General features: G+C 44.7%; 2 protein-coding genes across 2 annotated transcripts; both read right to left on the bottom strand.

The window, feature by feature from the left end:
• Positions 1–277: 277 nt before the first annotated feature.
• LOC311529247 (ferritin heavy chain A) lies at positions 278–3,376 on the bottom strand (the record flags this gene model as incomplete). The annotated part of the gene is made up of 4 exons (XM_084645073.1): positions 278–433; positions 1,773–1,898; positions 2,418–2,564; positions 3,275–3,376. The coding sequence occupies 4 exons, from the start codon at positions 3,374–3,376 to the stop codon at positions 278–280; spliced, it is 531 nt and encodes a 176-aa protein (XP_084501199.1).
• A 4,847-nt stretch (positions 3,377–8,223) lies between these two features.
• Positions 8,224–10,877, bottom strand: LOC311529246 (ferritin heavy chain A-like). The gene is made up of 4 exons (XM_084645072.1): positions 10,485–10,877; positions 9,962–10,108; positions 9,370–9,495; positions 8,224–8,435 (listed from the first exon to the last, which is right to left on the bottom strand). The coding sequence occupies exons 1-4, from the start codon at positions 10,584–10,586 to the stop codon at positions 8,280–8,282; spliced, it is 531 nt and encodes a 176-aa protein (XP_084501198.1). The 5' UTR covers positions 10,587–10,877; the 3' UTR covers positions 8,224–8,279.
• Between the last annotated feature and the right edge of the window lie 4,641 nt (positions 10,878–15,518).

Genomic DNA, 15,518 nt, shown 5'->3' with positions numbered 1-15,518 from the left:
GAGGTACACACACACTTGCTAAAAATCTATCTGTGGAGGTAGACTGCATGAATAAATGCCTCACAGGGTCACGTCTGTTGCTGTATAGAATGTTAGTTGAATTTCTTGGTCCCTCATTGTTGTCACCTTATGCCCTCCCTTGCTTTGTTCCAATACAATTTAGAGCATCCTATATATGCCAGTGAATGCCATGTTACAGCCAAAACAGCTGTTATTCCTCTTTATTTTGAGCTCAGGTAATACATATTCCTTCTAAACACAAGAACCTGCACTGCATTCAGCTGCTCTCCCCCAGGGTGAGCTTGTCAAACAGGTACTCTCCCATGCCATTCTGGGGCACTCCCAGGCGCTTCAGGTTGGTGACATGGTCTCCCAGCTGCTTGATGGCCTTCACCTGCTCCTCCAGGTACTCAGACTCCAGGAAGTCACAGAGCTAGGGGAAAAAGACAAAAGGGTTGGAACAATCCACCTCCACTATAAAAATGGAGATAACACATTCATCTCAACAAGTCAATATTGAGAGACTCCATAGTCCACTGGGGGCCTGGAAAGGAAGACAGCATGGAGCCCCCATTGCCAACCTCAGCTTTGAGGAAGTCACTAAAGTATGGGCAAAAGAAATCCATTCCCACCATAGTGGAGAGTGTAGAAGAATGTGAAATTAGCTTACTCAGCTGCACCTGATCTGCAATGGTCAAGCACCAAAAATGAGGGAGCCACACCAGAGTTTTAACAAGCTTTATGCTACTAAAAGTTAACATGGAAGAGTATTGTAAGCAAGGCAAGGAACAATTCCTCTGCTCTACTCTGCAGTTATTAGGCCTCAACTGGTGTATTGTGTCCAGTTCTGGCCACCACATTTCCAGAAATGTGGATAAGTTGGAGAAAGTCCAGAAGAGAGCAACAAAAATGATTAAAGGTCTAGAAAATGTGATCTGAGGGAAAATTAAACAAACCCAGTTTTTTCAGTCTGGGTAAGAGACCACCAAGAGGGGCAACAGCTTTATGTACTTGAAAACTGCTGTTACGAGGAGGCGGGAGAAGAATTGTTCTTCTTAACCTCTGAAGACAAGACAAGAAGCAATGGGCTTAAATTGAAGCAAAGGAGATTTAGGATGAACATGAGGAAAAACTTCCTAATGGTCAGGGTGATTAAGCACTGGAATAAATGGCCCTAGGGAGGTTGTGGAATCTCCATCATTGGAGATTAAGATCAGGTTGGACAAACCTGTCAAGGATGGTCTAGATACTTAGTCTTGCCTTGAGTGCATGGGACTGGACGAGATGACCTCTCAAGGTACCTTCCAGTTCTGTGATTAGTAAAGAAATTCCTATCAGTACTGCAAGGTAGGAAAGATACTGTAAAGTTGTCTCATGCACATGGCATGAGACTGCACAAGCCTTTCCCACCCAAACATCAAGGTAAGAGGGAGAGAGAAGAGCTGGTAGTTCAAATCAGTCTCCTCTGAGCCATACACCTGCATTTCCTTGTGCTTTATTTCTATTGTGGCAACACTGAAGGACACCAACCAGGGAGCAGATGCCCACTGTACAAAGAGTCTGCTCTCATAGAATCATAGGATATCAGGGTTGGAAGGGACCTCAGGAGGTCATCTAGTCCAACCCCCTGCTCAAAGCAGGACCCTCCCCAATTAAATCATCCCAGCCAGGGCTTTGTCAAGCCTGTCCTTAAAAACTTCTAAGGAAGGAGATTCCACCACCTCCCTAGAGGCTCTGATGGTCTCTTAATTTACAGTTAACCTAGTACTCACATGGGGGTCACTCTTCTCAGTAGCCAGCTTGTGCAGGTCCAGTAGCGCCTGGTTCACAGTCTTCTCCAGCTGCAGGGCACATTGCAGGGCCTCCAGGCTGTTTCCCCACTCATCCCGCTCTGGTTTCTGTCAAGGCAACCAGCCATAGAAGACAAGACATCCCACTGGTCTCATTTCTGACTCACAGATAGCAGGCTCCTTTTACAATACACTGCACCATTTCTGAAGAAGAAACTCAAGCTATGTTGAGCTTTTTATTTCTATGAGTTACTCCATTACTTAGCAGGTCATGTAGGGGGAAAGTAAGCCAAACTCAGGGCCAGTTAAGCCTACTGTAGGATGCTCTGCCAGAGCTGCTTACTCCTGATCCACCACCTCCCCAACTGTACTACTTACGACATTCCCTACCTCTACCTTCATCACCAGAGTGTGCACTGCAGGAGAGTGGGAGCCTCAAGAGGCCTTAGAATGCAGCTCCACTCAGATGTTTTTGAAGAAACATAATTGCACAAATAAAGGTTAGTCGTCTTTTAGAGGAGCAAATAGACTACAAATCCATTTGCCACTAGTAACATGCAGAATAACCCCCACCTCTAGAGTTTGTCATCAGCTGCTTTCTGGGTACTCACTGAAATATTTATTCACCTTGATATCCTGAAAGATAACTTGTCCCCCTCGCTTGTTCTGGTAGGTCAGGAACTTCTCTGCATGCTCCCTCTCCTCATAGGACTGCTCCTTCAGGAACTTTGCTATGTGCCTAAGGGCTACATCATCACGGTCAAAGTAGTAGGACTAGGGAGAAAGTAATGCAGAGGATATTTTCCTTGCAGTATCTCAACTCCTTGTGAGTAGTTATAAAGGGGAGGAATCTTGTGTGCATCCCATATCACCACCTTCTGCCCCAGAAAGAGTTACAGGATTCCAAATCAGTCTGTAATAGCAATCAATCACCCCCACAACCTATAGAAAGAGGTTAGGTCTTTGAATTTTAAGAGTTACGCTACATGAAAGGTGGTGTAACACCTGCACATGATACACTTCTCATACAGCACTTCACTCTGAGTGAAAAATTCTGCAACATGCTCAGGTGACAACAAAAATGTTTGTTATTGAGATGGTTTACAGCATCAATGGAGTTGTCCCATTCCCACCTCCACCAAGGTGTCTTTACTGTTGATTTCAGCATTCTAGAGTTATCTAAAAAGGAAGTAGCTGCCCAGAATTCTAGAAGAGGGACAATTGGAGCCCTCACCACTCATGAAAGAGTAAGGTTGCTTGCAATAAGATAAATACCTTGCTATTTTTTGCTCCCTTCGGCAATCAGAAGTTAGTAACCTTAACATTTAAATTGCTATTAAGTTTGAAGGAATCACATGGGGAAATATACCCTCTTTTGAAACCACCAGCACATTAGAAACACACTTCTCCAATAAATTACAGCTACAAGATTAGAGCCCTATTCAAGACAAAATTTTATATGATTTTAAGACAAAGCTACTCACCATAGACAGGTAGACATAGCTAGCATACAGCTCCATATTCACCATGCGGTTCACAGCAGTCTCACAGTCAGCATGGAAGTTCTGACACACCTGGGACTCCATTTCCCTACCTCTAAGGTGTAAAATACCAACAGAAAGATCCTCTACACAACCACTATTGAAGCAAGAGCTCAACCACACAAGGATATAAAAGCCTGTCTCAGAGCACCTGGTATTAATACTGTTCTGAGAAAGACAAAAGTATGACTGACAAGCTGCTGCCATCCAATGGGAATTTCCTTTCTCACCAAGGACCCAATCAGCATTGTGGGTGGGACTATTGCTGAATTTCTACAGGTGAAAGAGGTTATTAGCCATAAGACACACCTCAACAGTTGTTATGAAACCCTTGAAAAGCAGGGAGCAATGGATACACTCCGAGAACAGCCCAATTGACCCGTTTCTTAATTGAGAAAAATGTGGCTCACTATCACTTTTATAGGACTCAACAATGCCCATTTTGCCCTAAATGGGAAGATGGTACAGAATGGAGAACTTGAGAGACTAATACCTCCGATCCACCTAGCTTAACGTTATGTGCAATATTTTCTTAGGTATATCAGGGCCTATACAGAAGCTCCTTGAGCTCAGGAAGTACGGGTTGCTATGGCTTGTTATATCAAGAGCTCTGGAATTCCCGCCGTGGCATCATGATCTGTCCCCATATCCCAAAGTCGTGGCATAGTAAATACTGCTGCAAGGACAGAAAAGGGGCATCTGAGCGAAAGAAAAAAAGATTTGCAGAGACCAGGGGAATACAAAAGGGAATCACAAGATACAGACACAAGAAGCATGTCCTGGAAAATGATAACATCATGAAGGCAGGATGGGACCAATATGTAGAGAGGGATGTGGTTTGGGGCATTTGGCTCATGTCAGCACATCCTGTAGGGTTCCTTACAGGTCCATGTTGGCACTAACAGTCCAAGAGCAGGACCCACTGCCCAGATGTACATCTTGAGGTTGGACTGACCTCGCTTCAAGCAATCTCATCTCCTTTTGAGTGATGTATGCATGAATGTTTTGGAAACACTCAAATGGCACAACAGAACTGGCCGTCTATTTGCTTTACGATACGGAGTTTCAAATTTCTTTACCATAACTACAGTAAAGCAACATTATAGTTAACATCCTGCAGTCCACAGTCAGCATAGTTATGTGTTTTTCTGCATAGCAACAAGGCAACTTTTTGTCCATTTATCACAAAGGCAGCACTAGGATGGCTTTACATCCTACTGCATTTGGCCTTCATGTGAAAGGCAGCACACACAGACCAACTGCTTGGAGAAAATAAGTTTATATTGTGACAAGCAGATTTAAATCTTTACCATTGTTTGGTCTGGGGGTTTTTTTATATCTATACACACACACACACACACACACATCAATTAAGAAAACAGAGAACAAACACTTTGTATTAACCACCTGGGTTGAGGTTTTCAGTGCAGTACTGCTTACAGGGCAGCAGGCTGCATGCATATCACTATATCCGGTTTCACCATGAGGCGTTTTTGAGTCTCAGCGTGGTGGAAACTCTGCTTGGCTGGAAGGCAGTTCTACAGTTTGCCCAAGCTGTACAGTATTGTTAGCATCTTTGAATGGGTTGGTAATAAGGAAGTCCTCTTTTCCTGAGGGTGGATTAAACCCTCCCGGAAGTGGATAGAAATGAAAAGCTAGAAGATGTGTCTTGTCTTTAATCTGGCTTGAGAAGAAGTTTGGAACACAAGGATGGATCCCTTGTCAGATATGGGCAAGTGGACTCTAGCATGCGTGCTAAGCAGAGGGCTGTTGTCTAGCCAGCCAAGGAACAATGGGAGAAGCCTATGTACGGCAGAGCCTGCTCACATGATATTTACACTAAAGCTTCTAATTCATGTTTTGGCCATCACCTAGAGTGAGTGCCACAAAAATGAGACAGGTTCGTGAAGCAGCGACAGCGAGATGTTGTACATTTTAGAAAGCAAGCGTTGCGTTGCAAGAGGTAAGGAAAGATAGCTCAAAAATAGGTTTCACTCACCAATTCTAAATGTGGGCTTTTGTCATTCCCACAGCAGCTGCATTTATTGTTACAGGTGAGTTGGGAGTTCCTCTAACAGCCCATGAAGGGATCTTTTTTAACAGTGATGGTAAGCATCTCAGTGTTTCCGCTATCCAACATACTTTGATCACTGCAAAGAGGTCTGATTTTGAGAAAGCGTGAGCACCTACCTTTTGAAAGTCAGGCCTTTTTAAGGCCTCATACTTAGCAGAAAACAGACAAATTACTCTGCCAATGTTTAGCCCTATAATCTGAGGAAATGGACATCAGTAATGTAGTGTGCTTTATTCAGCTCAATTTCACATTCATTGTCTGATTAAGCAGCTATTAGACTACTGAGAGGACCAAGTGATGAGTAAGGTTAACTGATTAAGGGCAGAGTAGAGCCTTATAATTATGTAGTCCAACATCCTGTCTGCCACTGATGAGTACTGTTTCCCAAATGCAGCCACCAGGGAATTTTTCTGCAGCCACAACAGCCCCCAGGTGGAGATGAGCATGGGCAAAGCAGCAGCCCCTCCCTGCAGCACCCAGCTGTTGCTCCTGACTGCCTTGCTGTTTGTTGGCACCTCCAGCAGGGGCCCAGCAGCCTGCATCACATTGTCTCTGGGGGGGACTCGAGGCAGCACCTCTCCAGACACACAGGGCCAGCGTGTGTGCTTAGTGGTTTCAGGCCATGACAACAGGGGGTCAGGTTTAGAAAAAGATTCAGAGCAGCCACTAGTGAGTGTTATTGGCCACACTGAGGCCACCAAAAAAATAGTTCCAAGAACCCCTGCACTAGGGAACCTCACTTCATAAGGTTAACCAGAGACCGATAAATTTACTACCATCGGGTTAGTGAGAGTTTTGCATTAAGTTTGACAGATATTTCTGTGCTGTAGAAACTACTGCAGCATATTTACCTGCTAGTTTAAAGCAGCTTTGTGGTCCTTACCCAGGGGCCTGGTTTTAGAGATTATCCATATGTCCTAAAGATAGGAAGGGCCTCATAGCTTCCCTCTCACTGTAGTACAAGATCACACACAGAGAGAAGATTTTGCAGACAAATTGCAGCAGTTGTGCCAGTGAAACTATTTCCCTCACCTACTAGTCTTCCCCCAGCTGATTTTTTGAACCTATTTCTTCCCTTCAGCTACTCAGCTTGAGCCCCAGATAGAAGACAGCATAGCTACAGTAGAGCGAGAAAAAAAAATAAAAATACCCACACCCCCCAGATTTTATTCTCAGACAAAAAAAGTCAAGCAACAGATTTCAGCTCCGCTATGGGTGCTAGTCTTCAGGACCAGCATGCAGCTGCTCCCGTCCAGGCTGTACTTGTCAAACCGGGACTCTCCTGTACCATTCTGGGGCACTCCCAGATTGGTGAGGTGGTCTCCCAGCTGCTTGGTAGCCTTCACTTGCTCCTCCATTAGTGGGACTCTTAGAGTCACAGCTGCAGTAAAAGAAGAAACCCAGTCCAGCCCTTTTGCACTTCACAGTCATGATTAGACCAGGTCAATATTTTGCCACCTTGTTACTACAGAAGATAAAATGCCAAGGTTGGTTCTGCCTCAAGGTCTGGCTGCACTAGCTAGTTTGAGGACTAATGAAAAAAGCCACTGGAAGTGATGAACAGCTGATAGCCTACTGCTCAGGCACCCTTGACCCAAGTCCATGCAAAAAATGGAGACAACTGGTACAGGAGTTGCTTCGTAAGTAGGTTGCTACATCTCAAAGGGACCTGGGCTTCTAGATGGAGAGTAGAACCTGGGCCACTGCAGTGAGGGTTGAGAGAACCACATAACAGGTGAAAACTGCAGCCCATGTATAACCGGGGCCAGAAAAAACACTGGAACTTCAGCTCTAGAAATAGAAGTGTGTGGGGTGGGAGGGAAGATCAGATCCTCCACACTGCAAACCTCTATGTTAGTAGCAGATTGAGAATGGACCCAGTCTCCCCAGAAAGCAACATGTGTCTTCCTTTTGTCCATTTGTTTCCCCCTCCCTTCCCAATATCAGGGTCTCTCTCACACACCCACCCCCCTGCTGGGAAGTCAGAGGTGTCATCACACAATGCTAGAGGCTCACAAGACTCCTCCCTCTTTGATCCATCCCAGTGGAACTAGGAGTTCCCTTACACAGCACAGATAACAGTAGGGAACTTTAACTGCATAACCTTGCTTCTAGCTGCAAACACATCCAAGGCAGTGATTCTCAAACTTACATTCCCCCCCCCCCCCCTCCAGAAACCATACCTTATGGCCACCCAGCTCTGAAGGCAGTGCTGAGCCAGCCCAGGAGTAAGGGAGGCACTCTTTCACAGCAGGCTTAGCACCCTATTGCCACCCTTACTTCTGCCACCCCAAGTCTTGCCACCTACTGGTAAGTGATTGGGGTGGAAGAGCCATAGCCCAGGTGGCAGGGCTCTGGCTGTCCCCTTTATCCCTACTTCCCAGGCGTGTGCAGCCCCTCTGCATGAGCCCCAGCCACCCAGAGCTCTTAGAATCATTGAGCTAAGGGGAACTCATGCTGTGATTTCACACCACCATCCCAAAGTCACTTCCTGGCAGACAGTTCCCTGCACCATTGCCCCATGGAGACACTGACCCATCATAGCTCTTCTACCACCAGTTCTTTAGTCTCAAAAGACAAGACACCCCACTACCCAGGAACATGCCTCAGTCATTTCCCCCCCCCCACCTCACAAGATGCCTGCTCTTCTTAGCAAGTCACTACACATTAGCATTCATCCACTACAGCGTGTGTGGAGAAACCAGCCTGCATCCCCACTTTGAGTAATATCACATGAACCAGGTTACACCAGAAAGCAGAGATTTTATTCTTGGTATTTAGGTAAGACAAGGCATCTATTTTCTGATCTATATCCAGAGTAATGCAGCTATGACATCATGATCTACACTATGGGTCAGGTCCCTAGTAGGGAGCTCAGCTGCTCTCCCCCAGGGTGTGCTTGTCAAACAGGTACTCTCCCATGCCATTCTGGGGTGCTCCCAGGCGCTTCAGGTTGGTGACATGGTCTCCCAGCTGCTTGATGGCCTTCACCTGCTCCTCCAGGTAGTCAGACTCCAAGAAGTCACATAACTGCAAAAGGAAAGGGACTCACTCCTGCTCCTATAGGCACAGCTGCCAAACTTAGAAGCTACAACAGTCTTCTAGTGGTTCTCAGGCCTGCCTATACTAGTCATGTGTTTAACTCAAGACTTCACCCATTGGTTAACTGGCCCTCATTTCATAAGTTTCTATTTCACCAATTTGACTTTTGAGGATGCTCAGTGGCTCAGTCACTGAGCAAGCAGACTTCTACATCAGAAGAAAGTATTAGGGCCAGCTCTTGTAGCAGCTCCAACTCTATAAGACTCAAAAGGGGCACGTCGAGTCCAGCAGAAGGGTAAAAATATTCCATGTGTCAGGTATGTATACCTGAACGGTCAGAATGAGCATTTGTGCAAGTTCCTTCTTACCCACCCCTGCACACTCATCCATGGCCAGGTCTGAAGCCTCAGGGTAGGTCTCTTCCCCTCCCCGACAGCAATCTAACTAAAAGCAAAACTTTTGCAGGGGCAACTTAGCCTACTGATACACCCTGGTCAGTGGCCACACACCATAGTTCCCATGTGGGAGCAGCCTGTTCTGGTGCCAACACAGGGATTGCTCCCAGGGAAGAGGTGGCTAACCAGACAGCTGTAGAAGAGTTAGGAAATGCAAGAGATTATTTTGCAGCTCTCATATCTTTACCCTCTCCTGCCCTCCCACATTAGGATTTTTCAGTCTGCAATTAGGGGGGAGGGATAGTTCAGTGGTTTGAGCAGAGGTCTGTGAGTTCAATCCTTGAGGGGGTTATTTAGGAATCTGGGGCAAAAATTGGGGACAGGTCCTGCTTTGAGCAGGGGGTTAGACTAGATGACCTCCTGAGACCCCTTCCAACCCTGATATTCTATGATCTATCTTCTAAAATGCTGGTCCAGACAAACCTACTCTTCTGACACCATCAACCCACATAAAACAATTAACTCACATGGGGGTCATTCCTCTCCATAGCCAGCTTGTGCAGGTCCAGTAGTGCCTGGTTCAGAGTCTTCTCCAGCTGCAGGGCGCACTGCAAGGCCTCCAGGCTGTTCCCCCACTCATCCCGCTCTGGCTTCTGTAAAGGAGTGGCCACGGAGGAGAACCAGACATCACTCTCCTGGTTACCAAATTGTAGTTTTGCATCCAAAATAGCTTTCCACCCCCACCAAAAACAGCACTATTCATCCTTGTATTTAAGGTTCTATAATTATGAACTAAAGCCATTGCTTATGAAGTGATGGAGCAGATGGCCTGGTCACAGCTAAGCAAACCTAGTCTGTGCTTTTAGGCTTATCAGAGGCCCACCCATGCCTTCAGATACCCTTTACTAGAGGGTCAAAGGCTGATGTTTTTGAGACATGCAGCTCTAATTTACCACAGGAATAACTCCATTTGGGATAATCAGAGGTCTCCCAAGGAAGGCCCATTGCTTTCCCCTTAGAAAAAGCAAGTTCTACCTCTACCCCCACACATGGTGATTAACCTCAGTGTAGCGTCCACTCCCCCACCCTCCCAGGGAGGCACATTGTTTTGTTACATACCTTGATGTCCTGTAGGACAATGCAGCCCCCTCGCTTGTTCTGGTATTTCAGGAACTTCTCTGCATGCTCCCGCTCCTCATGGGACTGCTCCTTCAGGAACTGGGCCACATGCTTCAGGGCCACATCATCACGGTCAAAGTAGTAGGACTGAGGAAGAATCCAGGAGTTTAGTGAAGGTACTACAGCCTCAAGCTGACAACAGCATATAATCAATCCTTAAACTTAACAAGGAACATATCCGCTCATATGAACAAGTTTTCCCACAAAGAAGCCTCAGAAATGGCTTGTAAGAGTCAGACTCAGAGGCTTCTCCACTAACAAGTCACAAAACCACAAGTGTCAGAAATAGTCTTATCCCCTCACTGCTCTCCTGTATTGTCCACTTGTACAGGATAAGAGGTACAGCATACAGCTAGAGTACTTTACAAAAAAAACATATAGTAGCAGACAAGCTAGCTCTCATATGAGAGAAAACAAATGGATTTGAAAAAGCCTAACAGCACAGCTCTTGTACTACACTCACCAGGGACAAGTAAACGTAGCCAGCATACAGCTCCAGGTTTACCATGCGGTTGACAGCAGCTTCACATTCAGGATGGAAGTTCTGGCGCACCTGGGACTCCATTCTTCTATCTGGAAGATTTAGCTAGAAAGGATCTCAAGAAATTTCTAGGGATACTAAACACTACTAAGAACAGAGCCCAGTAAAATACCAGAAATGTTCTTCTTCACAGATGGTATTAATGCTGTCCAGAGCAGGGAGTGGGTGTGATTAACAGCTGCTGCTGTCCAATAGAAATGTCCTTCTTCCCTACTGCACCAGTCACCTTTGAGGGCTGGATCCTAACACAGTATCCACAGGTGAGGGCATGACTCAGCAGTAGGACCATCCTTGTTGCCACATTACCCCTGGAGCAATGGGGGAGATTGACAGTTTGTTATTAGATGAAAATTAGGAGTATTCACCAAATTAATTCAGTTTCCTACAAACCCTTCGGATACAGAGAAGGTGGCAAATGGAAGGCTTTATTTCTTACCCCTTCCCAAAGTGTCCCTAGGTCAGTGTTTCTCTAACGTATTACACCTGGGAAACCCTGGTCATTTTCTTCCAGTATTCAGAAGGCTCTCAGACAACCGATGAAAATGTTATTAAAGACACGGAGGCCCTGTCATCTGAAGACATATTGAAACTATTTAGTCTGGAGAAGAGATGAAAAAAAGAGGGGACCTGAGTGAGACATAAAATAAAGAAGGTATGGAGACTTTAAATTCGGTGCTCTTTCATCATTAGAAGAGAACAATGAGATATCCAATAAAATGAAAGAGATTTAGAATGGATGAAAGGAAATGCTTCTAGGCACAGTACATATATATCCTGTGGATCTCACTGCTGGAAGATACAGGATTGAGGGCAAAAGCTTAAAAGGATTTTTATAAGATATTAAATATGTATATGACTGAGAACGTGCAGTTTCTTTAGATCAGATAAAACATGGTTAAATGGGGGAGATGGCCCTTCATGCTTTAGGGCATGTACCAGCTGCCAGCGTCAAAAGTTACAGAGTTGATTGGCTCATGCCTTTTTCTTTAAAGAAACAGAAAACTGCAGAGTTAACCCCCTTATTCCACCCAGAACTCTGAGTAGAACCTATTTTGGGTCCAATAAAAGGCAGCAGCTTATTTCCCCCTGTTAAGTGTAATCTAAGCATTTTGTATTGCTGTACACTTCTCTCATGCTGGAAGAGAGATTGTCGGGGGTCAAATTTTACAGGCACCCATGCAACCTAATGCAGAACAGGTTTTAATTCCTGTTAGCTATGCAAAAGACCTTGGCCCTTTCAGAAGCTGTTTAGCAAATAAGGAAGAATCACCCCCTGGGTAGGGTATTAACTTGGGACCTCAAAGACCTGGGTTCAATTCCCTGCTCTCCTATAGGCATCCATAGGTAAGTCATTTAGTCTTCCTGTGCCTTCTGTAAAATGGGGATAATGTACTTTCTTGCCAGGGTAGGTGTGGGGTGTTCTGAGGATTAAAACATTGTGAAGTGCTCAGATACGACAGTAATAGAAGCCAGATGAGTGTCTTAAATAGGGGGGCTGGATTATATGACTTTGGTTATTTCAGCAGTGTTCTATGGCTTCCTTTCTGTTTTCCTCACCTTGGTAACCTTGAAATATTGCAAGAGTTAGGGCAGAATGCATAGTCCATGGGAGAAGTTGAAGGCAAAGTTGAAGCTCACTTTATTTGACCTACTGGTTACAAATATATAATCTCAACTATATGGTGTCCATCATTGCATGGTTTGAAAAATCTAATACTGACATTTCAGTGCTTATTGGACACATCACTTCATCTCTTTCTGCCTCTGCTAACACTCAGTACAATTTCTATCTTATCTCCTGGAGAGTGGAGGTTAGAGAAATAATTATTGTTTGTAAAGCACTTTGGGAGCTATAGCGAATATATGCTAGAGAAGAGCAAAGCGCTAGCTATTAATCTGTGATCATGTTTACACAGCAGTACTCAGCTTTTCTATATTCTGCTTGTGACTGAGATGTCTCAGCCATTTTGTTTCTGGATTCTTTTATCTCCACTCCATTGTCTAGAATATAAGCAATGAACACAAAGATTAGTCAATTATTAGCTGCTGCATCACCTAAAATATGGGCTGCAAGATCCTTTGGTCTTTTTATTGCCGAAGCAGTTTTTTCCAGAGAGAAGCATTAAGGGACAGCACCTCAGATGGTGCTCAACTGAATATCACTGGCTCCTGTCTTAGATCTCTCACAGGGGCACTCCATTCCTGTATCTGGAGCTGCTTCTTGTGCGACAATTTGAAGACCCATTTTTCAGAACCCTTTACTATGCTGCTTTCAGATGTAGTCTTTTTGGGACCTATTCAACGCTCCTTACTCATGTAACAGTCCCATTAAAGGCTACAGGGGCAAAACGCAGCACTGGCCTACAAGCAGGCACAATTCCCAGTGCTGTTAATGGACATTGTGCCCATTCATACCCATACTGAATTTGGTCCTGCAAAGTTTATCTTTATAGAGTGCTGGATGAGGCTTGTGTCTGGTTCTTCTCATTGCTGAACTCTGCCATAGAAAAGGGTTTTCTCCTTTTATTACAATGTGGTTGTGCTTTTCCCCCACCATTTTATTCAAGCACTGGGGGTGACGATTGCAGCATTTATGCTGGGTTGTAAGGGAGTTGCCTTTTTTTAAGTGCCACTGATAGGAATACCAGCTTTTTACTAGGGTAGACCATGTCTATGGGGCAGAACTGGAGATGTTTTCTATCCTGTGTTTCTGCTAAAGCAGCAATAACTCAATTAAACCTGGCAGGGTCCCTCTGTCCTTTGGAGCATAAGGACTATGGGAACATTAGCACAACCATGTCTGACACATTGCTACTAACTGAAACAGGAGCTGGACATTTCTATTGTCATCATGTGTTTGCTTCTCTACAGTAAACCAGGAAACATGAAGAACCAGGAATTTGTACCACTGCACTGAGGTTTCAAATATCAATGTGTAATTCTGGGAGCGGGGGGGGGGGGGGTTGGACACAGCAGCTTCTTTAGCAGTAATGATGCAGGAAAGCTGCTCAAATGGATTTGTACTCCCCTTTTTTCTGGTTTCATGTCATCTCTATTTGTACTCCCTGAGTTACCTGTAGAGCTGGTCTTACACACTGTAACATGCATCCAGGTCCACATTTCAGCCATTAGGACTCCCCTCCTGCCCCCCCCCCCACAATTTGCTTGACACACAGCTCAGGTTTGCTGAAAGTGCCACCAGTCTGCGAGATCCTCGCTAAATCTCAAGGCTGTAAAGAAACTTGAAGCCACAAGCACTGCTTTAGCGGGTTTGGAATCTTATTAAAACTATTTTATTCAGGTCTCTTTGGTGGTGCCAATAAATCAGTCAACTGAATAGGCTTGTACCAGGGACTAAAGAAAGCCCAAAGGATCAGTTACAAAGTTCAAAAAACACATTTCCTTTGCCAGTTTCATCATCCTGATACTGTGACAATCTCTTTATCTTAACACATAAGGGGATTTCAAACTTATAAAAGAATATTTTAGAGGCTTCAATCTGTCAAGTGTGCAAATTTCTTGTTTTTCCTTTCCCCTCCATCTATCCATTATGTTGGCAGGACTGTCATTGCCACATGTTTTTTGTTTTAGGAAACTTTCACAGGTCCCCCAGTTTGGAGACACTATTGAATTTCCCTCAAATACGAGGTCAAGCAAGATGTATTAGGCAAGATTCCATTGTGGAAACACAGTTAGTAATGAGACTAATTAGATTTTGATACTTCAGACTGGTATGGGCAGGGTCAGTCCTCTGATCTTGTTAGGTTTTAAAGGGATTATGGGAATGACACTTCACCACCACTCCTGCAGTATTTCTGCACTATAGGCCACCTCAAGCTCCTCTTTAAATACAGTGTAACTACAAACAGATGTAGCTAAAGTTTGGGTACATTATGCTGTTTTCTAAAGTACAGAATCACCAATCATTTTTAATTTTAGGGAAGTAACTGTACTGACTTGCAATATCAAAAGAGCAGCTGAGGCTGCTGGATTGTGTCTCCTCCTCCCAATACAATTAGAATAAACTCATAATTGCCCAATTCTTGGTGTTCTCAGAATTGTCCAATTAAACAAGCACTCTCAAGTCCAACTGGATTGTGTTCTCTGGCTTTAGACCTCTGCTGTAGCGGTGAGTGGGTAAAGAAATGAGTATTTTCAACATAAGCTTATTTCTGAGATTTCTGTGACTTTCTGCTCTTGTTTAGCCCAGAGGTAACAGGTAAAGAGCCTCTCTCTCACTATGGCAGCACTTTTGCTTCCAGCCCCATGCAAAAGCAGAGTGGTCGGGAAACAAACAAGAACGGTGCTCTGAACACGTTGTACCCTGGCTCTGAGGACATGTCATCTTTTCTGACCACATGGCACTGCCCCTCGGCCCCTTCCCAGAGCAGAGGCACTAACTCTGACTGTCCTGGCCAGATTTTGGTAGTAACGTTATCTGTCCTCTGCAGTTTGAGCAGCATAAATTGTTATGATTGCTCCTAACCCTTAAACAATTGTCCTGTGTCACCCAAGCAGATGCAGATGGATGAAGTATTCTGTGGCTATAGCTGAATCTCTGTCGTGTTACTGTTAGGGACCCTTGCAGATGAAAGATACTATGTAGAACTAAGATATTAGAAAGAGGATAAACCCACTGCCCCACAATTAACTCCCTGCAAGGCCTTTATTCCATACAATCATTGTGCCAAACCTTACAGTCTTTTTGTGATGACCCAATAACTAATGTGTGTTACATAGCAGAAGGTACAGACACTGTAAATGGACTATTCATACAGCCCCAAGGCAGTTTTCACATTTCTATTATGCCTCCTAAAGATCTATGGCCTGAGTTTCAGAGATGCTGAGCGCATGTAGCTCCTATTGCCGGCAAAGGCAGCTGGAGTTTCTCAGCACGGTCTGAAAGTCAGACTTACGGTTTTACCCAGTTATGGCTGTTTTAGACCTACTTCCTTC

This window comes from Lepidochelys olivacea, assembly GCF_965140295.1.
Source record: "Lepidochelys olivacea isolate rLepOli2 genome assembly, chromosome: 12".
Taxonomy (NCBI): Eukaryota; Metazoa; Chordata; order Testudines; family Cheloniidae; genus Lepidochelys; species Lepidochelys olivacea.
The sequence above is the reverse complement of the archived record's forward strand: the minus strand, read 5'-3'. Positions and strand labels throughout refer to the sequence as shown.

What these genes read in the sequence shown, in the direction of transcription:
- LOC311529246 (XM_084645072.1), bottom strand. Translation starts at nt 10,586, where the DNA reads ATGGAGTCCCAGGTGCGCCAGAACTTCCATCCTGAATGTGAAGCTGCT. An exon ending in GCTACGTTTACTTGTCCCTG is followed by an intron (nt 10,109 to 10,484) that starts GTGAGTGTAGTA and finishes ATTCTTCCTCAG; the next exon opens with TCCTACTACTTTGACCGTGA. An exon ending in TTGTCCTACAGGACATCAAG is followed by an intron (nt 9,496 to 9,961) that starts GTATGTAACAAA and finishes ACTCCTTTACAG; the next exon opens with AAGCCAGAGCGGGATGAGTG.